Source organism: Strigops habroptila, assembly GCF_004027225.2.
Source record: "Strigops habroptila isolate Jane chromosome 13 unlocalized genomic scaffold, bStrHab1.2.pri S16, whole genome shotgun sequence".
Classification (NCBI taxonomy): domain Eukaryota; kingdom Metazoa; phylum Chordata; class Aves; order Psittaciformes; family Psittacidae; genus Strigops; species Strigops habroptila.
This window is the reverse complement of record NW_022651054.1, coordinates 9617103-9643833: the sequence shown is the minus strand read 5'-3', so window position 1 is coordinate 9643833 and position 26731 is coordinate 9617103. Positions and strand designations below refer to the sequence as shown.

The 26731-nt window shown below is 61.8% G+C and overlaps 2 protein-coding genes across 3 annotated transcripts; both read left to right on the top strand.

The window, feature by feature from the left end:
* The first annotated feature begins 1515 nt into the window (after window positions 1-1515).
* DPH1 (diphthamide biosynthesis 1) lies at window positions 1516-20682 on the top strand. 2 transcript variants are annotated; one of them, XM_030472350.1, is made up of 12 exons: window positions 1516-1625; window positions 2213-2365; window positions 4581-4644; window positions 11928-12049; window positions 13706-13860; window positions 14518-14639; window positions 15791-15859; window positions 16604-16760; window positions 17672-17772; window positions 18076-18154; window positions 18309-18440; window positions 18901-20682. In XM_030472350.1, the coding sequence occupies exons 1-12, from the start codon at window positions 1577-1579 to the stop codon at window positions 19009-19011; spliced, it is 1314 nt and encodes a 437-aa protein (XP_030328210.1). In that variant the 5' UTR covers window positions 1516-1576; the 3' UTR covers window positions 19012-20682. The 2 variants fall into 2 exon arrangements, with proteins under 2 accessions (XP_030328210.1, XP_030328211.1); XM_030472351.1 differs by having other exon boundaries at window positions 1571-1665.
* On the top strand, window positions 16674-20738 carry OVCA2 (OVCA2 serine hydrolase domain containing). Its single transcript, XM_030472352.1, has 5 exons — window positions 16674-16760; window positions 17672-17772; window positions 18076-18154; window positions 18309-18440; window positions 18901-20738. The coding sequence occupies exon 5, from the start codon at window positions 19141-19143 to the stop codon at window positions 20110-20112; it is 972 nt and encodes a 323-aa protein (XP_030328212.1). The 5' UTR covers window positions 16674-16760; window positions 17672-17772; window positions 18076-18154; window positions 18309-18440; window positions 18901-19140; the 3' UTR covers window positions 20113-20738.
* The last annotated feature ends 5993 nt before the right edge of the window (window positions 20739-26731 follow it).

Genomic DNA, 26731 nt, shown 5'->3' with positions numbered 1-26731 from the left:
GCGCGGCGGCGGCGAGCGGTAGCGGCGGCAATAGCGGTGGCTGCTGCTGCACCGGGAACACGGAGCCGGGGCCCGGGCGAGCGGCCCCCGCGGGGGCATGGCGGGCCGAGCCGCAGCGGCACCGGGGAGCGCCGGCCGCGCCTCTGCCCGCCGCGCGTCCCGCCGCCGGCTTTTAGGGGGGAGCCGCCCCCTCGGGGCTGGGGCCGCCGCCGCCCCCCACCCCCTCGGACCGAGCCTATAAAGGGGCGCCCGGTGCCGGTGCCGCGCTGCCTGCAGCGGCGGGCAGGGCTGGGCAGGGCGGGGCGGGGCAGCGACGGGGCGGGCAGGACCGGGCTGGGCTGGGCTGGGCTGGGCGAGCCCGGCCGGGCCCCCCCTTTTCCTCCGCTGCCGCCGCCGCCTCTCCCGCCTCCCGTGGACAGTTCGTGAAAGTGCCGCTGCTCCCGTTCCCCGCGCTCCCCCCCCCACTACTCCCGGCCCCCTCCGCCCCACCGGCGGTCACAGCCTAGCGTTGCCCCCCTCGGGGCTCTGCGGTCCCCCTGGAACCGGCTGTCATCCCCGCACCATCATCGTCCCCTCCGCCGTCGTTCCGTGTCGCCGTGTCCCCCCCCCACGGTGTCCCGGTATAACATGGGGGGGTCTGCTGCCCCACCCGTGCGCGCCTGCAGGGGTCACGGCAGTCCCCGCCGCCCCGTCTGGCCAGCACCGGCCATGCCGCTCCCCGGGGATCTGTCGTCCCCTCCGCTCCTCATCGTTCCCTCTGTCCCCCGGTGTCTCGCCGCCCGATCGGTGCCCCTGCTGCCCCCGCTGTCCCCTCCGCCCCGGCACGGTCCCTGCCACCCCCTATGGTGCTCTCTGCCCCGTATAGTTCCTTCCGCCCTACCGGGTCCCCGCTATCCCACCGGGATCACGGATGCTCCACCGGGAGCTCTGCTCCACACTCTCCGCTCCCTGATCCCTGCTGTCCCCGCACTCCCCACCGCGTTCCCGGCGTCCCACCGGGGCTCCGCTGTCCCCGGGCTGTCTCTCCTGTCCCTCGAGGGTCGCTCTCACCTCCTCCCCTCTGTCCCGTTAACCCACCGGGAGCGGTGCTGTCCCCACCGCCCCGCCCGGGTCCCCTCTGTGCCCGGGGGCATCCCGCTGCCTCCCCGGTCCCCTGCCACCCCCGGGGGTCCCCGTTCCCCCCGGGTCCCTCCTGCCCCACGCTTCGCAGGGCCTTGGCTTCTGCTCCGTGACACGGGTGGGAGACGACATGGCAGCGGCTCCGGTGCCTTCACCCCATCCCTGTGTTAACGTTGCCACCGGCAGCCCCGAAACTGCCAGTACCGGTGTGGAGATACGGCGGGTGTCACCCCCGATGCTAAACGTGCCATCCCGACCACGACAACGCTTAACACATCCCCTTGCACACCCAAAGACCCACGGGGCACCTTGTGTGTGACCCATCGGTCCCCTCCGTCGGTTCGCTTCCCTTCCAACACGCACACACATATACACTCGATCTCTCTGCCGGCGACTGCTCTGGCCTAGCGCGGGGCTCGCTTAATGCTGCCTTCCCGCCTTCACGTGCTCCAGAGCAATGGCGGCCTCCGTGCGGGTCGGGAGCGCGGCCGCGGTGCCCGCCTCAGGTGGGCCGAGACCGGGGTTAACGCCGCGGCCCCGGCGCCGGTACCGGGCTCTGTTTCGGTTCCTTGGCTCGGCCCTTTGACGGTTCGGCCGTGGGCCGTGCGGGGAGGGTTGGGTGGCTCATGAGTGCTGCTGTTGGGCTGGAAATAGTGAATAATCGCCCTGCTGTCACTCCCCCGCCGCTCCCCGGCTCCGCAGAGCTGTGGGGAGGCGGGTGCCGGCGGGGGCCGGCTCCGGGATGAGCTTCCCGAGGGACGAGCTTGGCTCACCCGCTGCTGTTGCCTTTGGTTGCCCCAATGAGATAACGGGATCCCCTTGGGGTGCGTGTGGATGAGCTATGGGGGGGTTGTGCCTGCTGTTCCCTTGAATGAGGGGGAGCCAGCGCCGCTCAGGGGTGCTTTGTGGGCAAAAATAGCGTGTTTTCACCCCAAAAATGCCATTATGAAGGGCAGAAACTCACCCCCCCGCCCCTTCTTGCCCGCTTGTCCCCGAGGGTGGGGTAGGGGCAATGGGGATGCTGGTGGCCCGTGGAGCACGGGGTGTGCTGCCCTCCTGGCCGCTCCTTTAGGCCACCCCCTTTGTCCCGCAGGCCGAGGCCGTGCACGGCGTGTGGCACAGCAGGTTCCCGAGGAGATCCTCGGTAACGTGGAGCTGCGGGAGGCGGCGGAAGCCCTGCCCCAAAACTACAACTTTGAGATCCCCAAGACCATCTGGCGCATCCAGCAGGCTCAGGCCAGGAAGGGTGAGCACCAGCCCTTGGGAATGAGGGGTTTGGGGCTGCAGTGGGGTGGGATGGTGATGCTGAGCTCCCTGCTGGCAATGGGACTTGTTTGGGGCTTGGTGAAGCTGGGCAGGGATGGTGCTGAGCTGCCCAGCATGCCCTGGCATGTTTAAGCTCTGTCTTGACGAGCTTTCCTCCCCTCAAGGGGCTTTAATAGATCTGTATCTCTGGATTATAATCACATTGGACAGGACAGGTTGAGCTGCGCGGACCTGTCAGCCTGTGAGATGTGTCTGGGATACCAGCCAGGTCCCTGCTGCTCTCCTCTTTCCCTGCGTTTTCCTGCCATGCTGCTGGGGCTGGGCAGAGGAAGCCCCATAACTCCCAGCTCTGGGGGGGCTGGCGGGGAGCTGGGCCACGCTATGGTCTGGTCTTAACCTTCCTTAGGGGGTTGCTGTAGCCCTGGAGGGTGGGAGGTGGCCGTGGTGGCCCCGGAGCAGGCATTATGATGCTGTGGGGTGGTGCCAAGGATGGTGTCCCCCGCCTCAGTGTGTGATCAGCTACAGGGATCGTGGCATGGAGCATCCCCGGGTGTCATCAGTGTCCCCTCCTTCACTTCACATGCAGGCAGGGGCTGCTCACAGGGTTGTTGATGCCAGAGGCTCCGGGCAGAGCTAGATTTGGAACGCTCTGTCCACCTGGGAATGTCTCTGTCTGCTGCAGCCGAGCTCGCAGCATCACGGGGGATGTTCCAGGAGCTGCTGCTGGGCTGATCCCAGCTGCGATGCCGAAGGGCTGGAAGCTGCAGGGCTGCCCGGTGCATCCTGGCTGCGGTGCGGGATGCGGTGAGGCCGCCCATCCGTGCAGCTCTGGCTCTCCTGGCTGTGTTTTGCTGCTTGGCACCTCCTAATTAAATGTAAATACGCGTCTGGGATTTAGAGCTGGGAGCTGGGATTGCAGCCCGTCAGCCAACCAGCCGTGCTGGGATTTAAAGCCCTGCCTGTGCACAGCCCAGCCAGGGGCTCGTTGCTGGGGGAACGCAGCTTCCCATCAGGATGCAGCCAGCCTGCCTGTGTCCTGCCTGCAGTGAGGTTTGGGGGTGTCATCCTTTGTCCCTATATTCCACGCTGGCACAGAGCTGCCTATTGCCTTTGCTGGGGGAGGTTTGCAGGTCTGCTTGTTGGCAGCAGTCTGGGATGAAGGGCAGTCCCAAATGGTCCTAAATGGGATGGGGAATGCCATAACCTTGATCCAGGGTCAGGCAGAGGTTGGCTGAGCACAGGCAGCTTCCCTTGGGACCTCTGGCTTGGAGAAGGGTGAGATTAACCCAGTTTGGGCCACGTCTTTACATACCTCTGTGCTGGCCAGCAGGCTGGACTTGGCAGCACAGGGATTTCTGTTGGAGGGGGAGCTGAAGAGGATGCTTGGATAGATACTGCTGGGATCAGGAGGTGAAACAATGGGATTAATGGGGCCTCCTCCATTTAGCTCCTCCTCGATGGTCCATTCTCCTTCTGCACTGGCCTGGGGGGATGCAGGGAGGCTCCTGGCTGGACCCCAGGCACTGGGGGGCCTAGTGGAGCTGTAGAGGCAAAGGGATTGTTCCAAGCTGTGAGGAAGGAACAGGCAACATCATTTGTTGATGAACATATTCCTGCTAGGCACAATGCTGCGTTGTTCCCAAAACAGGGAGAGAAGCAGGGAGAGGAGGTGTGGAGAAGGGCAGTGAGGATGATCAAAGGTTTGGAACAGCGTCTGTATAAGGAGAGATTAAATAGATTTAGATCCTTTAGCTGGAAAAGAGGTGAATGAAGAGGGATATGATGGAAGGATATAGAATAGTAAATGATGTGGAGAGGCTGAATAGGGGATGATTATTCACTCATTCCTGTACCAGCAGAACCGGGGGCACATTATTAGGAGCAGGTTTAAAATAAACAGAAGAAAGTACCTTTTCCTGAGCAGCACATAATTAAAACGTGGAACTCATTACTGAGGGAAGCAGGAGAGACGGGCAGTGTCAGCAGGTTCCAAAAGGAATGAGGGGCTGGATCCAAGCAGGGGGAATGATACAGCCCAAAGCAGGACCACGTGCACCCCGGCTACCAGAGTCACTGGGGTTTTTGGCCGATTCCTGCCTGGTTTGGGTTGTTCTGTGACCTGGCTGGTGCCTAGGTCCCTGCTTCAGGGTGTTCCCTCCAGCCCCTCTTAACCCCGGGGCTGTTTCTCTTCCCAGTGGCCCTGCAGATGCCAGAAGGGCTCCTCATGTTCGCCTGCACCATCGCAGACATCATTGAGCGGTAAGATGACAGCTTTTCCATGCTTCCCTGCGCCAAGGGCTCCCGAGGGGATGGGGGCTGTTGCTGGGAACGGGATGGCTGCTGGATGGGGCTGCCTGGGTAGGATGAAGCTCAAGGCTACTGCCGAAAGGGGGGCCCAGTGTGACCGCTCTCGCAGGGACACCTTGGCCACATCCTGGCATAGGCAATGCTGTTGCCCTGCTGCAGGTCACAGGGACATGCTGCCAGCACTGGGGACGAGGGACAGGCACGGTGCCAGCCCGGTCCTCGCTGCTGTGCTGGGAGCTGTGACAAGCTCAGTGTTGGTGCTGGAGCCGGGGAGCAGCCGTGTTAACAACCGGCTGACGCCAGTGAGGGGAGGGCTGGCAGCAGGGCCACCGCTGCTGCGCAGGTCTCCTGTCCTCCTCCCGTGTGCCACCATCCTTCCCTGCAGCCATGCTGCTCTCAGGGGAGGCCTGAGGCCATGCTGGTGGCCCAGAGAGGGGGACTGCAAGCAGCTCCTGCTAAGCGGCCCCTTCTCTGTGGCTCCTTTCTTCATTCCCAGTGCCGCTTGGGAGGCGACACCGGAGAGGAGCTGGGCTTTGCAGAAATAGGCTGTAATCTCCCTTCCCTGCTCCCTCCCCAGCCCCTCTCTGTTTTTACCCAGTGAATTAGTGCTAATAGCACCCTGTGCCTCGTCTGCCATCGGGGTCGAAGCTCTCATTTAGAGAGCTGCCTCCCCGCCGCCGCCAGCCGAGCAGCCGCTGCCGTGCCGGGTGGGAAGGCGGCCGTGCCTCTGGCTTTGTCCCTGCTTTGCCATCGTTTCCCCCGCAGGATCGTGGCAGCCCCACGCTCGGGCTGGGCGAGGGAGCTGTGGGAAGGTGGGTGCGGGCAGGGGATGGGTGCGGGGGGCAGGGGATGGGTGCGAGTGTGGGCAGCTCCGTGTGGGTTTGTCCCTTTAAGTGGAGCTGCCTCCTCTCCGGCTTTGGCACCCAGCCGCTTTTATGTCTGCGACTTCAAAGGCAGCGGATTAAGGGGTTTCTTTTATCTGAATGGAACCTTAAGCCCCGCTTCCCAGTGGATGCAGGGTGCTGGACTCACCCTCCGTGCTGGGGGTGCTCTGGAGGGGTGCTGGGTGCCGGCGTGAGAGGTTGTGAATGGAAATGGGTGCTGCATGGGTAGAGGTGCCCAGCCAAGAGGCAGCACCTATGGGTGGCTGGTTGGATGGAAGATGCCTTCAAGGCTGTATCCTTCCCTCTCTCCCACCGTGCAGCACCCCAGTGCCAGTCCCTTGCTGGGAGCACTGGGTGCCACATTCTGGCTGTGGATGTGGCCATGCTGGGTACCAGCACTGGGTGCTGAAGGATCGTGGCCATGGGCAGGATGAGCCCAGCCCTGTTCCTGCTCCCTTGGGGACATGCTTGGGACCTGGTTGCATGGCTGTAGGTGAGGTGTGAATCAGCAGGTGGCCTCCTTAGTGCTGCCTCTTCCTGCTATTAATATTCATTACGGGCGTTAATGTGGAATCGTGGCTCGGCTGCTGGCCCTCCTCACCCCCTCCTCACCCAGTGATGGGGCTGGACAAGCCTATGACGTGACGGGAATCGCTGCAGCCACATGCAGCCAGGTTGGGGATGGGAGCTTGGGGTGCTGTCACCCCATGGGTGGCATATTCCCTTCTCACTGGGGACAGAGGGGATGGAGGACTGAGCGTGCCAAGGATACCTGTGCCCATGGCGGGGCATTGCTCAGCGAGCAGCCCCTCTCCCAGCCCACCTCCACAGCCTTCTGCTCCTTCCTTGTTGTGGGATTTGGGGCTTGGGGGTGCCACTGAGCTCCTCCTCTGCTGTGTGCTCTGGTAGTGGCTGCAGAGCCATGCCTGGGGCTGGTGCCCACGGGACCGTGGTGCTCATCCCTGCATGTTCCAGCTCAACTGGAGCCGTGTCTGCTGCTGCTCAGATGGAATATTTATTCCTTCTGCTGGAGCTGCCTTTTAATACAGTGTTTGTGCCATGGCCCTGTGGTGCTGGAGCGTGAGGACATGGCCTCGCTCCGCTGTAGCACGGGTGGCTTAAGGAGGATGCGGTGCTGTGGGTCTATATGTCCCTGTGCAAGGGGATGGCAGTGTCACCATGTCCCTCACTATGATGTGGAAAGCAGCAGGCTCCCAGGGACCCCCCCAGCATCTCGTCTGGGCTTCCCAGCATTGCACTGGCTCTTGCCAAGTCCCAAGGGGCTGTGGGGATGAAGATGTAGCCGTAGTGTCACAGTGTCACTGCTGCTGGAAAGGAGCCTTTGAAACCAAGAGTGCACTCACAGCATTGACCGGTGTGTGAGGCCCGTTTAATTAGCATTAATAGCTTTGTCATTACTGAACCCACACTGGGGGGAGCAGCTGGCTGCGGGGGGGGCGGTGGCAGGGCCGGGGTCTGCTGAGCTAGTGGTGGGTCGGTGGGCTGCCAAAAATGCATCACGACGTTCTTGCGGCACCTTCCAAATCGGCTCCGTTTGTCACGGCTGATGCAATCCGGCGGAGGGTAACTCGTGCTGGGGGGCGGCAGCAGGGAGAGGAGCGTGGGGAGAGCTCGGACTGCGGCTCCGGGAGGGGGGCAGCCCCCCAGCCCACCCGCTGTCGTGCCGGGGAGGTGGCAGCGGTGCCCCCCGCGCCTCCGGCTCAATGGGGGTCTGTGCAGCAAGGGGCAGACCCCTCCTCTCCCTACACCAGGAAGGATCAGTTGGGCTTTTGATGCCGTGTTAATGCAGTCAGCTCTCGGGCTTCACGGCTGCTAATCCCTCTGTCTCCTCGTGCCACGGTGGGGTGAGCGGGTCCTGCTAACCAGCCGTGGCTTGACAGTGGGGATGGGTGATGGTGGAGGGCATCAGGGGTGTCCTGATGTCCACACAGGCTGCCCTGTCACAGCCTTAGCACCTCCCAATGGCCTGATGGCTTTTGAGTGTCTGTGTGAGGCAGTGCTGGGAGTGCCCAAGTCATCCTGGTGACTGTGCCATGGTGCACCCAGGGGTGTACAGGGACATTTCAGAGTGACAGGGGGTCTTGGATTGTCTCTGGTTGAGTAGTAAAGGGTTGGACATCTGCGTACACAACCCAGCAGCTTTGACATGCGTTTAAATGCCCCACTATGGTCAGCGGTTGTGACAGCAAGGACAAAGTAGTCCCTGATGGCTGGTCCCCAGTGAACTGAGCACCGTGGTGAAGCTGGCAGCATCACTGGGAGATCCCAAAAGCCCTCCTGGGACATTAACACAGGTCAGGATGCAGCCTCAGCTGCACAGAGCCAGAGCAGGGCCGGGCAGCGCTGCCTTCCCTTCTCCCCTTGTCCTCCAGGCGCAAGCCAGAGGCGCTGGCAGCGGGTGCAGCACCGCTGTGCAGGGGAATTTAATCACCATCATTAACCGCACAACAGCATCATTAGGGAGAATGAAGTTCTCACTTCATTGGAGATGTTTAAAACCTCAGCCCGGGTGATGATGGAGTGGGGCGGACGTGGCAGGGGGGAGTGTATGGAGCCTATATTGCTGTCACCTCGCAGGGCTGTGATATGCTTGTTTTGGTGTGGTACCCACCACCATGTGCCCCACGCCACCTCCTTGTGTCCCCACGGAGCTGACACCAACAGGCAATGCTGTGGCCTGGCCATGGGGGAGAGGGGACAGGCACCATCTGAGTGCTGGATGGCCATGGTGGCTTTGTCACACCATGCTCTGCACCTTTGGTTTGCCTTCCTTCATTTCCTTGCAGCTACAGAGCCAGCAAAGCTGGGGTAACCCCAGGACATGTCCTTTGGGATGGTGATGCTGGTCCTGGCACCTCCTGTGAGGACAAAGGGGAAGGTCCTCAGGGAGATGGAGATGGGTGCTGCACCTCTCCCTGTCCTGACCCAGCAGCAGTGATTGCCCAGCTGCAGCAGGGCTCTTCCAGCGCCGTTTGCAGGAAAATTGCAAACTCATTATTTTAATTAGGTGCAGTCTTCCTGTGCTAATGAAGTTGGGAGTCTGGTAATGGGGCTTGGTGACTTCTCCACTAATTACACACATTGTTCTCAGCCGGGGCTGCGCTCAGCCGCCTGTGCCCCAGGAGAGCAGCACCCACTGGCATGGGTTGGGTTTGGATGCTGCAGGGCAGGCGGTGGGTGTAGGGTGGTGGGGTGATGGTGGGGCTCTGCCTTTACCCCAGAGGACAGGGCATGGGGTATTTGCAGGGCATTATCCTCAGGCAGGGAGGTGACAACGTGCCACAGTGTGACTGTGCTGTGAAGAGCCACATGCAGATGAGGCAGGTGGCTGTGATCCAAGGAGCAGCCCACTCCATGTCCCTGTCCCAGCAGAACACACAGGAACCCCAGCACCTCAGTGCCAGCTCCATTCCCAGGGCTGGCTGCTCTCATCCTGGTCCCCACCAAGGGCTGGTAGCACCAGGCACGATGGATGTGCCAGTGCTGAGGACTTCTCTCTGGTGGGGAGAGCAGCGCAGCTTCACAGAGTGAGGACCAGCACGGTACCATTCACACACTGCTGTGGTGTCAGGGGACCCCACGCTCCTGCCAGCAACAAACATTCCCATTTATTTGTCTAGGAGCCGGGATAAATCAGGGTTGCTCCAGCCCAGCACCTGCGCTTGGGTGATGGGGACTGGCTGCCCCATGCTTGGGAACATGCTGGCCCTATATCTGCTGTCTCTGTCACAGCATTTATAGCCCCTAACTTGTCTCTGGGTTGTTGCTTCCATTCTTCATTGGCCAGAGGAAAGTGGGGCTGGGAGGATTTGGGGATCCCAGTGGCTGGGATCAGGGCTGGGTGGGCGCACATCCTGCCAGTGCTGAGCATGGCGCTTTATAAATGGGATTTTGGGAGCCATCTGTTTAAAAGAGGAGGCAATGAATTAGAGGGAGATGAGAAAAATGCTAGGGCCGGGTGGTTTCTCAGAATGAGCTGGGCTTTGCGGGACGTAAAAGATGAATAACCTCCCCATGTGTTCAATATTCATGAGCTCCCAGCTGTAGTGCTGGATGGGGACAGCCCTGTCACTGTGTCCTCCCTGCCAGCATGCTGCTGGGACCTCTCCATGGCTGTGATGAGTTGCAGGGACACAAAACACCCTCAAGGATGCTCCTATGGCCTCCTCTCTCCTGCATCCCGGACCGGCCTGATTGGTGAGCAGCTCCCTGACCCGCATCGGAGACAGGTTGTTGCTAATTGATGTTTCCTTCCTCTGTAGTTTGATGAAAGGCTCCGGCAACACTGAACTGATTAAAACATCAAGGGGAGGCCCCCGCACTTGCCTTTGATTTGTCTCAGGAGATGATTGCTGCTCTGCTCGACCAGCCAGCCCAGCCGGCGCGGGTGACCCCTGGCTGGGCCATCCTGGTGCCTTTGGGCTGCTTCTGGGCACCCTTCCAGCCTCGCCGGCCACAATGGCAGCACCATTGGGCTCCCTCCTCACCAAGCATCATCCCGTGGCCTCTTTGCTTCTTGCTTTTCCGTGACTCTGCTCCCTGCACCCAGAGCAGGATGGTTCCCCATGGCCAGGGCAGGGCTCAGCCCCATCTCTCCCTTCCCGCAGGCTGGTGGCCATGGAACACCGGCTGCAGCCCCACGTGCTGGGCAGGGGCCACGGGTTCCTTTGCCCTCCTCCTTCCACTGTTGCTATTTCACTTTCTTGCTTTTCACCCCCAGGGACTTTCTCTGGGGTTTGGGCCAATTTGCATACATTTTAATCTATAAAAAATTAAGCGGCGCTGGCTGCTGCTCTGAGTCAGACCTCCCCGTCCTGAATCTTAAGGAGCTGAATAATTTTCCACTTTCGCTGAGATGTGTGGAGTCTGATTCATGTTCATCTCATCACCTCTCATTAGAGAAGGGGGCTGGGGGCTCGGGGGGGGGTGGGGAAGAGCCTTCTCGAACCTTCCTAGCAGCCCCCAGCCTCACAGTGTGGCCATGCAGGAGCAGAGGAGCCGTCCTCTCGTCCTGGAGGTGAGGGACCACGGGATTTGGGTGCTGGCTGGATCTAGTCCATCTTCTGATAGTCCCCAGCTGTGTCCTCAGCTCTTGGGACATTGCAGGGAGCGGGAGATGCTCAGGCTGAATGTGGGAGGTGGGGATGGCTTTGGCCTCTCTCTGGGGGTGCTCCCAGCGGAGCTACTCCCTTGTTCCCCTCCCCGGGCGCTGACGGATGGGCCGGAGCTGTTAATATTCAGCACGCTCCACCATTTCTCCACCTTCTGCCATCTGCCCAGCTCTGCCCACCATTTCTATTCTTGCCACCGACGTAACGCTCCCAGCCTGGCGCTCGAGGGGGGAACGCACAGGACCCTGGTCCCCAGCCAGCACCGTGTGCTGGTGCGGGGTGATGCTGTGCCAGGGTGTTCTCCTCCCCTGGCCTGGCCTCTTCACCTCAGCCTCACGTCAGTGTCAAGGGGGACTCCACTGGCACCGAGCTACAGCCTCTGGTGTGACCTCGGAGTAAATTAGGAATTAGCATCTGGTTTAAGCAGCCCCTTCGGACTCAGGGCTTTGTCATCACAATACCTGCTTTCATCCATAAACTGCCACGGCAGCTCCCTGGGCAGGCAGCCAAGCTAATAATCCCCCCAAATGGTGCCAAAAAATACCCACAAAGGTGGCACCTTTAAATCATGCCAGAGCCCCAGCTTTGCCACTTCGTGCCTGTTGCGTGCCCCTCGACCAGCCAGCAGTTGCCAAGTGGGCTCGGACTGGAGTATCGGGATGCCGGAGCTGGGATGGGGGAACAGCACCAGCTTCATTCGGTGCTTTTCCTTGCCAAGTTGCCAACTAAGCACCAGCTGGTCCTGGAGATCACCCAGCTTGGCCAAACTGGCACCCATGGGTGACGTGGAAAGCGCAGGCTAGGATACAGGGGGCTGGTGGCCCGGCCAGCCTGGCTGGCACGGCTGGGGATGCCAGCATGGCTGTTCTGCCCATCTCGGTGGCTTTGGTCCCCAGGGCTGGCTGATGGGAGTGGTGGCACCATGCTGCGCCGGGTCTCCCTCTGCTCCTCTCCCTGCTGGAGCATTAGGAAGCTGGCAGCGTATTGTTTGATGAGCAGATAATCCGCTGAATTGCAAACAGCTTTACCCAATTGAAGAGGCGGATTACTGCTCTCCAGCTTAATCATGTTGACATCTCGGAGAGTAGCCAGTGCTTGTCCTCTTCGGCGTGTGGCGAGAGGCTCGATGGCAGCGCGGGGTCCCCCCGGTAGCGATGCCTCCTGTGGGGCAGGATATGGGCTGTGGACAACCCTCCCTCACTGTTGTTCCTCCCCACAGGTTCACCGACGCAGAGGCGGTGGTGATGGGCGACGTGACCTACGGTGCGTGCTGCGTGGATGACTACACAGCCCGAGCCCTGGGTGCTGACTTCTTGGTGCACTATGGACACAGCTGCTTGAGTAGGTGACACTCGCCCTGGGGCTCTGCTGAGGCAGCCATGCGTGGTGGCACTGCAGAGGCTGCCACCGTGCAGCGCAGAGCGGCTCCCCGCCCTGCTCAGCACCAGCTTGGAGACGTGGTGCCAAGGGCTAATCCCTTCCCAAAGGGATTTCTGTTCTTCGGCCTTGGTTGCTGGCTTTGGATGGGGCCATGCTGGCTGGGTGGCCGCCTGCGGGCAGGATTTTGGGGGCAGCAGGGCATGCTTGGCGTGCTCATCCGTGTGCTGCCGCAGCGCACACATCGCAGCGCTTGTGCCCAAGAGCAGAGCAGCGAGGCCATGGCTTGGCAGGACCCTGCTCGCTCAGGATGGGTTTTGGGGATGCTCTTACCCCCTGCCCCGCAGCTGTGGGCTTTGGGGGATGTCGGGAACAATGGTAAAGGAGAGCAACGTGCTGGGGATCCCGCTCATCCCGAGCTGGGGAAGGCAGCTTTGCGGGTGCAGCGCAGGCTGGGCGGGGAAGGGAGGAGGAGGCTGTGTGCTCCCCAGGCGGACAGTACTCTGGATCCAGTTGCCATGGAAACTGCGCTGCTGTCCCAGATGCTGCTAACTTTGAAGTCCACCCAGGATGGAATCAGCCCAAAAATAACAATAAGACGCTCTGGGTTTTAAGGTGGATCGGCAGAATTGTCATAGAGAGCAGCAGGAGAGTGCATCCCTGCTGCCACCACGCTCCCGGCACCTGGCAGCCCTCCTGGACGTTTATTGGGCCATATAAATGGGTTTGAGGAATTGCATCAGGCTCGGGATGAAATACTGACTCCCCAGCTGAGAACTCTGTCCTAAAAGCTTTGTCGGCGTGAGCATTTGCAGTGATAAATATCTGTGCTGGGTGCTTTGTTATGGCAGGAGGGTTACGGGCACCACTGGAACAGGGAGTATAAAACCTCTGGTTTGTAGCCTGCTTTTCATGAATGAACAGTGGAAAGGGGCCCTATCTAGTGGTGCTTAGGAGCGTGCCAGTGCAAGAGCTGGGCTGTTCCAGAAGACGGGAGTCACATCTTGTGGAGCTGCTTCTGTCACCAGCTCAGCCACTATCCAGTGCTTATGGCTACATGGTCCTTGCCCACACAGGGCTGGATGGGAGTCAGGGTGCCCGCAGGGTGCTGGGCTCCTTTTGGGCTGCCCACGGTGCTCCTGTCACCGATGGTGGGAGATGTGCCCATGCAGCACACCAGTGCTTGCCCTCTCCCTCCCGGCCTCACGTGCCCCACGGGAGGGAGTAGTTTGCACTTAATTGTGATCAGGCAAAGAGCGCCAAAATGGGAAGTGAACACGGAGCTATGGATCGATGTGGACTCGGTGTACTTTAATTATTCACTTAATCGTGGTGACACAGGCTTCTTAGCACCGGGGGTAATTAGATTTGTGTTCATTGATTCCCCAGGCTGCCATTATCCAGAGAGAAACAAGCAGGTGCTCTCCATGGCTCCCATCTGCACGCTCTGCCTGGGGTGTCAGCATGGACGCAGGGGTGGCACAGCCTGCCTGGGGAAGTTGGGGCACACGGAGCCCTAACAACGTGCTGTATCCCCCCAACTTCAGCCAACAGCAGCCGGGGGCCCACCAGGACCCTGGGTATATCCCACACTCACACCCTCTCTCTTCCTCTCACCAGTTCCCATCGACACCACGCAGGGGCTGAAGATGCTCTATGTGTTCGTGGACATCAAGATCGACACATCCCATTTCCTTGAGACCATTCGCTTCAACTTCCCAGCCGGCACCTCCCTGGCCCTTGTCAGCACCATCCAGTTTGTCTCCACAGTGCAGGTGAGATGGGGACACTCAGGTAATGCAGGGTGCAGGATGAGGCTCGTGTCTTCCCCCACCTCGACCCTACCCTGTCTCCGTGGCTGGAGCGGCTGCCCCGGGGTGCTGGTGGTGACGGTTCCCCTCTGACAAGTCGCTGCCATAATATGCTGCTGCTGTAATGTTGATCAAGTACTTTATAATAACTCTGATCAATGTTTCATGGCGGCACCCTCTCTGGCTCCCCCGGGAGCCGCTCTGTAAATGTCAGGGCAGGCAGTGGAGCACTTGGCATTTTGATGCAGTGCCGTTAGCGGCAGGGGAAGCTCCGGAGGGTCTGTCTGTCTGCCCCTGAATAGCCAGCTGGGCAGGACGGGAGGAGATGAATGAGCCTCTTGAGCCATGTCTATCTAAACACGGGGCTATCGAAGCGTTGAGCATATTCTCTTGTCTTTTAATTGATATGTTGGCTGAGTCTTGCTGAGCATTTTGACTGTGCAGGACCATTACCCAGCCGGGTGCTGCCCTGAGCAGACTGGTTCTCCTCCACTGCCACTGTGCTAAGGCACAACAACTGGGACTGCCAGCGCTGGGGTGTCCCAAGCAGTGCCAGGGATTACCAGCCTCAGCCACACTCGGTGCCACAATCTGTCTTTGCTAACCCCACATCTCCCATAGGCAGTGTCACAGGAGCTGCGCTCTGAGTACAAGGTGTGTGTGCCCCAGTGCAAGCCACTGTCCCCAGGGGAGATTTTGGGCTGCACATCACCCCGGCTCGCCCAGGACACAGATGCCATCGTGTAAGTACGTGGGGTCCTCCAGGACCCTCCTGCCTGTACCCCCTGCCTGTCCATGGAGTGATTCTAGGGGGACATCCATGGGCATGGACGGGCCCCCTGCAGCTCCCTGTGCTGCTCTGAGTGGTGTGTGCTTGTAGCACAGAGGAAATAATTGAGTCGTATATCAGAATAGATAATAGATGGAAGGGCAGGTGGATAATTGGAAAAGACAAATGGCCGGGGCCCAACATCACGGCAACATTAATTTTATTTAAGGACAGCAAATTAGAGGGAGCACTTCGCTTCCTATCACCTAATTATTTTAGGTAATGGAAATGCTTAATGTACTGTGAATACAGTGTGCTCCAGAATAAATAAATACAAGGACCCCACCCTTGGGGGGAGCCGGGGAGCCCAGGTGTGGGTTTGGGAATGCTGAGCCCAATGCTGAGCAGTGCTAGTGCATTCCCAAACACGGCCGTGCGGGAGACGGGACTCGTGATTGCTGGGCATGGGGTTGGTGGGGTCTTCAGCTTCACCCTGAGCCACAGCGGTGCCAGGGGAGAGGTGCTGCTCTCCCTGTCTCCCAGGGGTGTCAGGAGCAGGCAGGGGCGGCCAGGCTGGCACTGCATTGGTAAGAGTGGGTCATTCTCATTGCCGAAGGAGCTGTGGTGCTCAGGCGCACGCATCTGCTGTACCTGCATCCTCCCCACGTTATTATTTTCTTCTCCCCCCCCGTCTCTGGGGCTAACTTTTGCAGACAAATTAGCTTTGATCTCCCAAAATGTCATTCTCCAATTAAGGGCAAAATCTAGTCAAGTTTTACGTCTGAATTCATTTTCCAAGCCCTCACTCCATTAGGGCAGCTGAATGAAAGGCTTTGAAATGTAATTGCTGACTTGAAATCTGATTAGAAATGGAAGCAGCAACATCTAGAACCAGACATTGAGATGGAGCAGCTCCTGGCCACCAGGAGCATCCGTCTTCATCTCTTCCACCCCAGCATGCTGGGGGGCTGCATGGAGATGAGGAGCTGTGCCCACTGCCCTGCATCCCAGTGCGGGAACTTGTATTCCCAGCATTTCCACACACCATGGCTTGGGAAACCAGCAGGCACATGGATGGGGGGTGCTGTTTAATGTGTGCCATAGCTTTTCCTTCTCTCTTGGCAGGTGTTTGGGCGACGGGCGCTTCCACTTGGAGTCCATCATGATTGCCAACCCCGGGATACCTGCCTACAGGTACGCACAGCCTGCGGGTACCGCTTTGGTCCCCACAGCGGGGGGCACCCCACTTTCCCCAGCATGCCAGGGACCAGTTCTCCCCACCATACACCCTGTGAGCACCCCAAACCTCAGGACTGAGCCACAGGCAGGCGAGGGGTGAAGAGGTGCAGCGGGGTGATGAACACCAGCCATTTACTCCGCCTGAATATAAACATTTTGACAAGTACCTGTGAAAGCTCGTGGAGGTGCAGCCATTAAAGCCCGGGCTGCTGCAGGCAGAGGCCATAAAGTGCGATGATGAGGCTGCTGAAAGCAGATGAAATATCAAGAGTGAAAGGCTGGGGCCATTTGGTGAAATCTGAATTTCCTAGTAGGTCGTTTGTTACTAACGGGAGGCGAGCGTCAGGTTTATAGCGCTTGGTGAAGCTGCCGAAACCCGAGTGGGATTTGATTAAAATTCTCCTCATCAAACAAAGCAACAAATCAAAGATTTCTTCATAATTGATGAGCTGGGATGAGGGGGAGCTGTGCACGAAGCTGAGCGTGGAGCCCAGGCTCTGCCAGGTTGGGGGGTTGAGGTGGGACACTCGCCTAGTCCCCTTCTCTGTACCCTGATGAGCTGGCTGGGCTCTTCAGTAGCCAAAGGGAAAGATGCTGTGGGAGGCAATTAGTGCTAATGAGGGAAAGGTATAATTTGGGGCCAGCGTGGAGGGAAGGGGTAGGTGATGGGGTATGTGTGAGCCTGGCTTTGCTTTGCAGGTATGATCCCTACAGCAAGGTGTTGTCCCAGGAACACTACAGCCATGAGCGCATGCACCGTGCTCGGCAGGACGCCATCCGCACCGCAGCCAGTGCCCGTTGCTGGGGGCTCATCTTGGGCACGTTGGGGCGACAGGGCTCCCCCAGCATCCTGCAGGTACCAGCCCCATCCCCATGGACACCAGGCGCTGCTCCTGGGAGGGGGAAAGAACTGCTGAGTGATGGCACCACCGGCTGAGTGGCCTCGCTGCTGGGGTGAGGGTAGACCTGGCCACCCATTGCTTGCCACTGGCCCCTAAGCTGAGTAGGCAGGGCAATTAGCAGCTGATGAAGGGCTTGTTAAACCTACCCCTTGCTGGGGAGAGCTGGCCAGCCTTGGAGACCCCCCCCGCAGGGGTAGCTTGGCAATTAATTCCCTGGATTTGCTTTAATTGGATGAACTTCCAAGCAGGTTCACTATCCCTGCTCAGCCATCACACTGGCCCTTTTCTGCACTCTGGCTGGGCGAGGGAAGCAAGACCAGGGAGTTCTGCCCCATGGGAGTGGGATGCTCTGAGTCCAAGTTTTTGGGGAGCTGCAGGTGAGATTTGGGGCAGTGCAGGAGGAACCAGTGGGTAGAATTGGGTGGTGAGGGCCCAGCAGCTTCTGTCCTGCAGCAGCAGGACACAGGCATGGCCGGGGCTGGCTGGGCAGGGTTGGATAGTGGCAGCTCCGGAGGACAAGGACGTCCCCGGCCCCTCCTGGCCCATTCTCCTCCTCCCACCGCTCCTGGCCGCAGGCAGCCAGCGGCAGGCGGTCGTCCCAGGGAAGGCAGCCGCTAACGAGAACAGATTGTTGTCATTGAGCTGTAATTACTTCATTAGGCTGAGGCACGCGCTGGGGAGAGCGGGGATGGAGCTGGAGCCATGGCCATGATCCCTGCCTGGCCTATGACTGCCATGGGGATGAGGCCGTGGGGCAGAGCTGGGACCCACAGAGGGTCTGATGGCCAGGAAGGGGCTGTAGGGGACTTGTCGGGGCATTTCTCTGGGCTCTCCTAACCCCCTGGTGCCTTTTTCCCTCCTACAGCACCTGGAATCACGTCTCCGTGCCCTGGATCGGCCCTTCGTAAGGGTGCTGCTGTCTGAGATCTTCCCCAGCAAGCTGCAGCTCTTCCCTGATGTGGATGCGTGAGTGCTGATGCCCCCCCCTTAACCCCTGTGCTGGGGTCCTAAGGGTGCCCCATCCCTGTCTGGGCCTCCGATTTCCATTGGAAGGTGTCCCTGCCATGTCTGTCCTGCTGGTACTGTGCACCCCTGCCCTTGCTGTGCAAGGAGAGGACATGGCTGTCCTTGGCAGGGTGGCTTTGGCACAGTAGGGACCTCACTCCCTGCCTGCTCCGCTTCCTTCCAGGGGGCTGCTGCGGGAATTCCATGTGGCTTCTTCATCCCAAAATGCTCATCCCCTTTCGTGGCCATGTGTTTCCCTTCCAGGTGGGTGCAGGTAGCCTGTCCCCGGCTCTCCATCGACTGGGGAGAAGCCTTCAGCAAGCCACTGCTGACACCCTACGAGGTGAGAACCCCCAAAACAGGCTGTGCCTCTGGGATTCCCTATCTCTTGTGAAACCAGTGGGATTCCCAGTGCCGTGAGCTTCACTCCAGCAGTGCCCTGCTCAGCACCAGAAGCTGGGACCTCTCCTGGGCTCAGCTCCTTGTCCCTTCCACAGGCTGTGGTGGCTCTCCAGGACATCGAGTGGCAGCAGCCTTACCCCATGGACTTCTATGCCAGCCAGTCCCTGGGGCCGTGGACGGTAAACCACGCCAGCACCCAGCCCCTGCGCCACGGCAGGGTGGCCCAGGTGAGCAGTGGGGTGTCACCAGGTCCCTTCTCCATCTCTTTGCCATCTCCCTTTGCCTCTCTTGCATCTCTTTGCCTCTTGGTGGCCATGTGGGGTGGATGGGATGGGTGTTGGGAGCATTGGCATGGGTTGAACACCGGTCCTGTGTGCTGTATGATGTATGGTGCTGTACGGTGTACGGCGCCTTTCGGTTGCCAGTGCCATGTGCCAAAAGCGCCACCCTGTGGCTTCATTCCGGTTGAACAGCAACGGGGCCTGTACCAGCCCAGTGGAGGGGGGGGAACACGAGTCCCTCCTCCAGTTCTTACTGGGGTGAGCATGCATCTGTCTCCACGGCTCCCCAGGAGGGGGAAACCCCCCAGCTGAGCCCCATGGGGTGCTGCAGGCTGAGCACGGGCAGGCTCATCACAGGCCAGGTGGGGGCTGGGACCCGGTTCTGACTCTCCTCTCTCTGCTGCAGGGGAAGCCACCCGTGCCCCCCAACCCGGTGGAGGACGGGCACAGCACCCATGAGGGTGAGCAGAGCACCGGTAAGGATGAGCAGAGCACCAGCACCCCAGCAGCTTCCTGAGCACAGCCTGCACCCCAGCCTGGTGTCGCCACGCTCTGGGACCCGGTGTGGGCACAGTGGGTGGCACTACCATTCCCCCTCCTCGACGGTAAGCACCACCGGGGGCTGCCGGTACCAGCACCGGCATGGATGGGGCTGCACCCCATCCCTCGGCAGTACACGGACGACGGTACAATGAACGACCCATCCCGGCTGCCCGCAAGGCCAGGCTGTGCCCGCGGTCGCACCGGGCGTCCCATCCCGCACCACCGGGGCCGCCCCTTCGCTCCCCGACCACCGGTACCCGCTCCGCGACCTCCCGCCACCAGGGGGCGCTCTATCCCTCCGCGCTATCCAATGAGCGCGAAGCGTTTCGGCGGGAAAAGGAGCGGGAGCAGCCGGAAGTGTCTCAGTTGGCTTCCGGCGGCGGAGGGAGCCATGTCGGAGCGGAGGGTCCTGCGGCTGCTGGCGCTGCACGGCTACCGGCAGAGCGGGCCGCGGTTCCGGCAGCGCACCGGCGCGCTGCGCAAGGCCCTGCGGGGCCGCGCCGAGCTGGTGGCGCTCAGCGCGCCTCACCCCGTGCCCGGCGGCGCCGAGGACAGCGACGGGGACGACCCCCCCCGCGGTTGGTGGTTCTCCGGGCCCGGCACCTTTGAGGCGGCGGAAGCGGCGGCGGAGCCGGAGGGACTGGAGGAGTCGCTGTCGGCCGTAGCGGCGGCGCTGGCGGAGCACGGGCCCTTTGACGGGCTGTTGGGCTTCAGCCAAGGCGCGGCGCTGGCCGCTATGGTGTGCGCGCTGCGGGCCCGCGGGGACCCCCGCTTCCCGGTGGCTTTCGCCATCCTGGTGGCCGGCTTTGCCAGCCGAGCCCCGGCCCACGGGCACTTCTACCGGGAGCCCATCGCCCTGCCCACGCTGCACGTTGTGGGGGACACGGACGCTGTCATCGCAGCCCCTCTCAGCAGGGAGCTGGCCCAGCACTTTGTGGAGCCCGTTGTCCTCAGCCACCCCGGTGGGCACTTCGTCCCTGCGGCTGCGCCACAGAGGAAGGTCTATCTGGACTTCTTGGACCGATTCTGCCCTGGACAGGGACAGGCTGAGCCCCTGCAGGATGGGGTGGTTTGATGACAGGCTCTGTAATAAACGGTGCTCCGGTGAGCTGTGTGCGGCTGTGTGATGGTGGCAGATCACCGTGTTTGTGCCCTCCAGAGGGGCCAGAGAGCCCTCATCTCCCCACTGCTGCTCTGCAGTGGTAGCCCAGGCTGAATGGCTCTTCATCATCTCCCTGTTGTAGATATGTTCTAGATATATAGATCTAAGTAGATATGCTATAGTTACATAGATATGAGGTATGTGTGGGTATGATGGTGAGGAGGTTGAGGCCAGGAGGGTGACCCTGCTGTGTGTGAGGTGCTCTGAGGCTTCAATAGCCATTTAAAATCAGGGTTCCCCAGCTCAGCCACAGCAAAGGTGGGCAGAGCTCCTGCAGCTCTTACACCCCAAAGGTTCCTGTGCTTTAATATCACTGGTGGAAGCTTTAAGCCAACCTTCCAGCTGGTCTGGGTCTGTAAAACCTCTCATGTGTGGCTGGTGTTCCTTTCAGGAATGAAATACCTGCTGGTTCAGCATGTTGGGACCTTTTGTATCTTCCTGTGTACAAAGTGCCTTTGTGACCAAGAAGAACTTGTCGCTGTGCTTTTGGTTCCTCTGTTTTTCCAGAAACATGGAAATCTTTTATTGTTATCATTCCAGGGATCCTGCTTGACTGCTGCTCTCTGCAGCCCAGAGGTTCCATGCCTGGGCTGTGCTCACAGGGCTCCTAACCGTGGCTTTCCATGGGGGAACAGTGCAAGATAGTTGGTAAAAGAGAGAAATCAGATGAAACTTGTTAATTTGGCCCCTGCTTGTGGAGTGGGTGCTGTGAGGGATGGAGGATGCTGTGGGGCAGGAGCAGGCTTTGGGACAGGAACCAGCAGCACTTTCAGTGTTCCCTCAGCCAGGATCAGGCCTGGGAGCTGCCGTGGGATAAAACCATCCCAGCAGAAGCAAGTTCTTTGTGCATGTGAGTGTTTTGCCCGCTAGTTTGGTGCTGGTTCTATGGTGGCAGGAGGATGGGGCTGGGACAGAGCCTGCTCGCTTTGTCACCTCACAGAGCAGCACTGTGTCACCTCTGTGCTGGGCTGCTGCGAAGGTTTGGGGTGTCTGTCACCCCTTGGTTACCATCCTGGGGACACCAGAGGCCGCTTTTTGGCAGGGGAGGGATGCACCTTGGGCCTGTGTCCCTGCAGCTCCCCGCTCCCGCTGGGGAAGGATGGCAGCAGAGAGCTCTGTGTTCGCTGTTCGGTCACCACGGAGCTCTCCCGACTCAGCGGCGTGTTGGAGGCACTGCAGCCCCGGCGCCTGCACTGCGGTCCCGCAGCCACACACCGGCGTCTTCCCGCTGCAGCTCCCTGCTGTTGGGCCGGAGCCCGGGCAGCGGTGAGTGAGCAGAGCCCGGCTCTGTGGGGAGCTGGGGCAGGAGGGGTGCTGCGGGATGGGGGGTGCTGCGGGACCCCCTCCTCTACCCGTTTAACTTCATCAACACAAATAAAGGTGACCCTCCTCCGCGAGAGCAGCAGGGGAAGGTGGTGCTTGGCCCCTCATGCCATGGGAGGAGGGAAGTGGCTGCTGTGTCCATCACCAGAGGGATTTGCCTTGGGAATGCCTCTTTTTCCACCTTTGTGCTGGCCCCTGCCTGCCTGTCGCAGATCCGGCTCTGTGCCTGTGCTACCCATGGAGTTGAGCCTGGAAACAAGTGACCAGTGTCCTCCCCCCCCCCCAGCTTATGGGGGTTTCCTCTTACCCCACCCCACAGGGCCCAGAGGAGCTGGGTTTCCCCCCAAAACACTGTGTGGCACTTGGTGTCCCTGAGCAAGGGGGTGACGGAGCAAACCCCAGCCTGGGGATGGCCTTGGGTGCTTTGGCAGGGAGCAGGGGGTCACCCCTTCCCATGGGGGATCCTTCCTTACTCCAGAGCACCCCCAGCCCTCTCCCAGCATCCCAGGGAGGGCAGGAGGAGACCAGCATGGGCAGGAGCTGCTGCCAGTGCTGCTGCCTCCCCGCAAACACCCCCATCCCTTCCCCTGCGCCGTGGCTGACTCAGGCCCTCCTCCGCTGCCCACCCGGTGGGCTCTGGGTGCGGATCCGGGTGGGTTTGAGCCTTACTCATCTCACGCTCTTCCTCCCCTGTCCCCACGAGCAGGCTCCGGGAGGGGGTGCTCCAGGAAGGTGACGTGTTCCACAGATGGTTACACAATGCAGCTCCCCCCAACAGGAGAGAGCCAGGGGCCATCCCTGGGACCCGCTGCCGGAGCGGGACCAAGCCTTTGGGAACAGCCCCCCCCCCCTTTCCTTGTCTTGCTTCACCCGCAGAAGCTTCCAGTTGTGGCTGAGTCACTCCTGCTGTAGCTCCTTCTCTCCTTGTTTTGGATGGAAGTTTTCCATGGAAACCCACGCTGGGCCGGGCCGCGGGCTGGGATAAACACGGCTGAATCACAAAAGCTCCTTTCGCCAAGAGCTGTCAGATGGCAACAACAGTGCGTGTGGCGGGCGGGCAGCTCCCCTGCCTTCATCGGGGGGCAGCAGCACCTCTCCCTGCACCCCTCAACCAACCCACCCCCCCCAAATCCCCACCATTCCCAGATGGATGCCCCTTGGGAGCAGGTCACAGGCTGGGTTTCGGGACCACGTGCTCTCACATAGGGATGCTCAGAGAACTCCCAGCCAGGGGTGACACTCGTGGCAGCTCAGCCATCAGCCGTGGGGCTCCATAGGGTCATGACTGCTGGGTATCCCCCTGGAAAATCAATCCCACCCAAGCACAGGGATGTTTGCCGGGAGCCAGGCTGGGGTTTGCACTCCACTGAGCACTGTCCCAGTGTGGAACTGGTGAGTTCCTCCCCGGTCTCTGTGCTGAAGAGGAGCACGGGAGCTGGACAACCTTCATCCCCCGGTGCTGACGGCTGGCCGCAGGCCCGGTGGCTTGGAAGCGCCTTTGGAAGCCAAATCCCAGTGTCAGAAATCTGGGATATTTTTAAGGGCTCTGGAAGAAAAACTTAATTCCAGGGGTGTCAGCAGGAGAGACTTGGCCTTCAAAACAACAACAGCGCAGACGGAGCCTTCCCAGGGCTGGAGTGTGGGGCCCAGGGGCCACGGTGCTGCCCATGGGATGTGTCCCATCACCCTGGAAGGGACCTGGATGCCGCAGCCCACCCAGGACATGGTTTTCATGACCAGCAGCAACTTTTGCTGTGTTAAGCACAAGTTGTTTGTGGCTTTACCTGAGCACTGCTGGGGCTGCCCCAAAATCCCCTTCCTGGAGGTGTGTGGCGCATGGCCAGTTGCCATCCACAGCAATGGGAAAAGCGGGAAGCAAAGGGAATCACTGGCAGGAGATGGAGCAGGGCATGGCAGGGACCCAATGGCTGTGATATCCCCTTGCTGTGCCATGGCTCTGGGGGACCCAGTGGTGGCCTGTGCCCCCCTGGGTGAGGACAGAGCTGATGAGTGCATAACTCCAGTGAATGGGTGCTCCTAAAGGGGAGCACGGGCAGGGGGGGCTACTCAGGGGCACCCCATGGGGACCCGAGGACACCCATGGGACCCCCATGCTGGAGCTGCAGCGCCCCTGGAGCAGAAGGTCCTTGTTAGGGGGGTGTCCCGGTCCTGCCAGCTCTGGGCCTGTCCCCCCATCCCATCCGGGGTCTCCACAGTCACTGTGCCCCGTCCAGTCCAGCCCCATCTCCGCGGACTTCGGGGTCCCCAGCGACCCTGTGCGGGGCCCTGCCCGGCCGGCACCGGTCGCTGCCGGCTGCCGAGGGCCCGGTGCCCGGTGCCGGGGCAGGCCAGGCCGCTCTGACTTCGCCGCTCAGGAATCTCCTGGCCGCGCCGGGCGGGTTGTGCAACCTGCGACCGCCCCCGGCCGCCGCCCGCCCCGGCCCGGCCCCGCTCAGTCCCGCCGCGCCGGCCCGAGCTCCGCTACCGAGAACGGCCCCGCTGCCCCCTCCCCAAGCCCCGCCACGGCATCCCCGGCGGCGGACGGGAGGTGTGGGGGACACACGGACCCGACATGGGACGGCGGCTCCGGGAAGCCGCTCACCGATGCGGCGGGACGGGCCCCGCCGGGAGGGCAGGTGAGGAGCTGCGGGGCCGGGGAGGGGGCAGGATGGGGAGGAGGGTGTCAATGCACGGAGGGGTCTCGCCGTTCCCGTTGTCCGAGGAGGAGCCGCTCGGCGCCCGCCCCCCCGAACAGTAAGAGTTGATGTGCGGTGAGCTGCATCCTGCATGTGAGCTCCTACTGCCCCGGGAGGCGGGCCGCCCCCGACGGGACCCTAACCCCGAGGGGTTAAAGGGAGGGGGGGGGTATAGGGTGATGGGGGAGCCGGTGCTGCCCGCGGTGCGAGTCCGCCGGGCCCGGCGACCATGGCTGTAGACTGTTACCCCCCCAGCGGCACAGTAACAATCTAAAGCCACGGTCGCCCGGGCGGCGTCGGAAGGGGGGGCGGCGGCGCGGGGGGGACACACACACAGCCGGTGCCTTGGCGACGGCGAGGAGGCGGCCCCGCCACCGCAGCGAGCGCGCCCGACCCCCACCGCGGCTCTGGGAGGGGGGGGTGTCCGGTGCTTAAAGAGGGGGGGGAGAGCGTCGGTACCATCCACACCCCCCCCCACCATCCTCCCCGCCGCCCCCCCTCGCGCTCCCCCCTCGCCGGGGGGGACCCCCCCTACCTGGGCTGCAGCGGGAAGGGGGGGGCGTCCGCCGTGGGGTGTCTGCGGGGGGGGAAAGAGAGAGCGGGGTCAGGCGGGCACCGGGACACCCCCCCCCATCCTCAACCCTCCTCTCCGCCTTCCCCCCCCACCGCGGCGGCGAGGAGCGCTCCCCGACGGCTCAGCACCACGGACAGCTCCCACACCCCCCCCCACGGCGCTGCGGCGGGGCCGGTGGCGGGGCCGGGGCCGGTGCCGGCGGTGGGTCATGCTTCAGTAGCCATGACTGTAGACTGTTACTGTCCTGTCCCTACGCAGCAGTAAGCAGTCTAGAGCCAAGGTGCCGACGCGCTGACTCGGGCTCTCCTCGACGGGGGTCTCCGCGCTCATCCGACGGCCCCCCCGGGGTGAAGGCGATCGACCCCCGGGGCTGCGGGGCTGGCAGCACCCGCTGGGGGGACGATGGTGAGAGGGAACCCGAAGGGGTTTGGGGAATGCTGGACACGGCGGGATGGGGCTGGGGGGGTGTCCCGTCGGGCATGGACCGGACAGGCTCGGGACAGGGGGAAGCAGGCGCCGGTGTCACCGGGGCGGGACACGCACGAACACGGATGCGGTTCCCCGTCCCCGTTCTCCCCACTCTTCCGAGGGGCAAGGTGCGGGCGGTGGGGCCCCGCCGTGCTCCCCCCGGGGCGGCTCCGCCCCCCCGGCCCCGCCGCCCCCCGGCCCGCACGTGGGGCTGCGCCAGGCGGTACCGCGCCGCCCGCGCTCGCCGCAGAGCCCCCCCCCCCCCCCGGTTCGCTCCGGTCCCCCCCGGTTCTCCCGCCCCGCCTCCCCCCGTCTCCCACCCCCCCCCAGTCTCCGGGGCGGGCAGGTGCAGCTCCCGGTGGCGCGGGGCTCCGCTGCCCCCTCCCGCGCCCGCACCGGGCTCCGTCCCTGCTTACCTGCGGGCCAGCCCTGCCGGTGTCTTACCTCCTGCGGGCCCCGGTGCTTCCCGGGGCCGGTCCCGGTTCCCCGCGGCTGGTCCCGGCGGGGGACGGCGCCGGTGGCGGTGCTGCGCTGTCCGCAGCGCGCGGGGCTTTTATAGGATCGGGCTCGTAGTAACGGGGATCTCGGCTCATTCATAGAAAAGCATCAACCTACACAATGACGTGAGCGCTACGTCAGCGAGGAAATTTAGGGAACGGGAAGACGCTACTATTTATATCGGCGCGGGGGGAGGACAAGCGGCCCGGAGCTGGGCAGGGGGCCGGGCTGCACCGGGACCACCGACACCCCCCCCCTTCCCCAGCTCCCCCTCCGGATCTACCCGGTCCCCCCGGCCCCCGGCTCCTCGAGGTGCTCAGCATCCAGCATCCAGCATCCCACATCCCCGCTCCAACTGCCCCAGGCCGCGGGGACATGCACCCATCGAGGCACAAGGAGAGGATCCCATCACAACAAGGGCTGCGCCGTGGGGCACCCCATGCCCCAGACCCTCAGGGGTCCACCCGGGCACCCAGGGGAGCCCAGGGTACCCATTGGCCCCCCGACCACCGCATTGGGCTGGAGTATGGCCCTGTCCTGGCCTTGTGGCGTGACTATGGGGCTGGTGACATGGGGTTGCTGGAGCCCCACAACATGGGAAGGGGTTGCACAAGGCCCAGGGGTCCCCACGCTTATGTACCAGCCTGGGGGTGCCCCGTGTACCCCCCACCCATGGCAATGTCCTGGGCAGCACCTGCAGCCTGGCCCCAGGAAGAACCCTCATCCCTCCAGTGCCACCAGCACCCAGGGGTGCCAGCCCAGTGCCCTGCAGGAGGATGGGAGAGCACAAAGTGGTGGTGGGGGGTGAGTTTAGAGTATTGGGGGGTGGAGGGGGACAGTCCATTGCAGGACCATTCTGCCCTCAACTCTGCAGCCTCACAGTGGGGTCTTTCCAGGGGCTGGGACCCCCAAACCCCTCGTTGTCCCAGAGCCAAATGGGTTGTAGGTTCTTGACTAAGTGAATTCTGCCCTC

Coding starts and splice junctions, on each gene's coding strand:
- DPH1 (XM_030472350.1), top strand. CDS start 1,577: ATGGCGGCCTCCGTGCGGGTCGGGAGCGCGGCCGCGGTGCCCGCCTCA. Junction 14,640..15,790: donor CAGGACACAGATGCCATCGT/GTAAGTACGTGG, acceptor CTCTCTTGGCAG/GTGTTTGGGCGACGGGCGCT. Junction 15,860..16,603: donor CCCGGGATACCTGCCTACAG/GTACGCACAGCC, acceptor TTTGCTTTGCAG/GTATGATCCCTACAGCAAGG.
- OVCA2 (XM_030472352.1), top strand. CDS start 19,141: ATGGGGCTGCACCCCATCCCTCGGCAGTACACGGACGACGGTACAATG.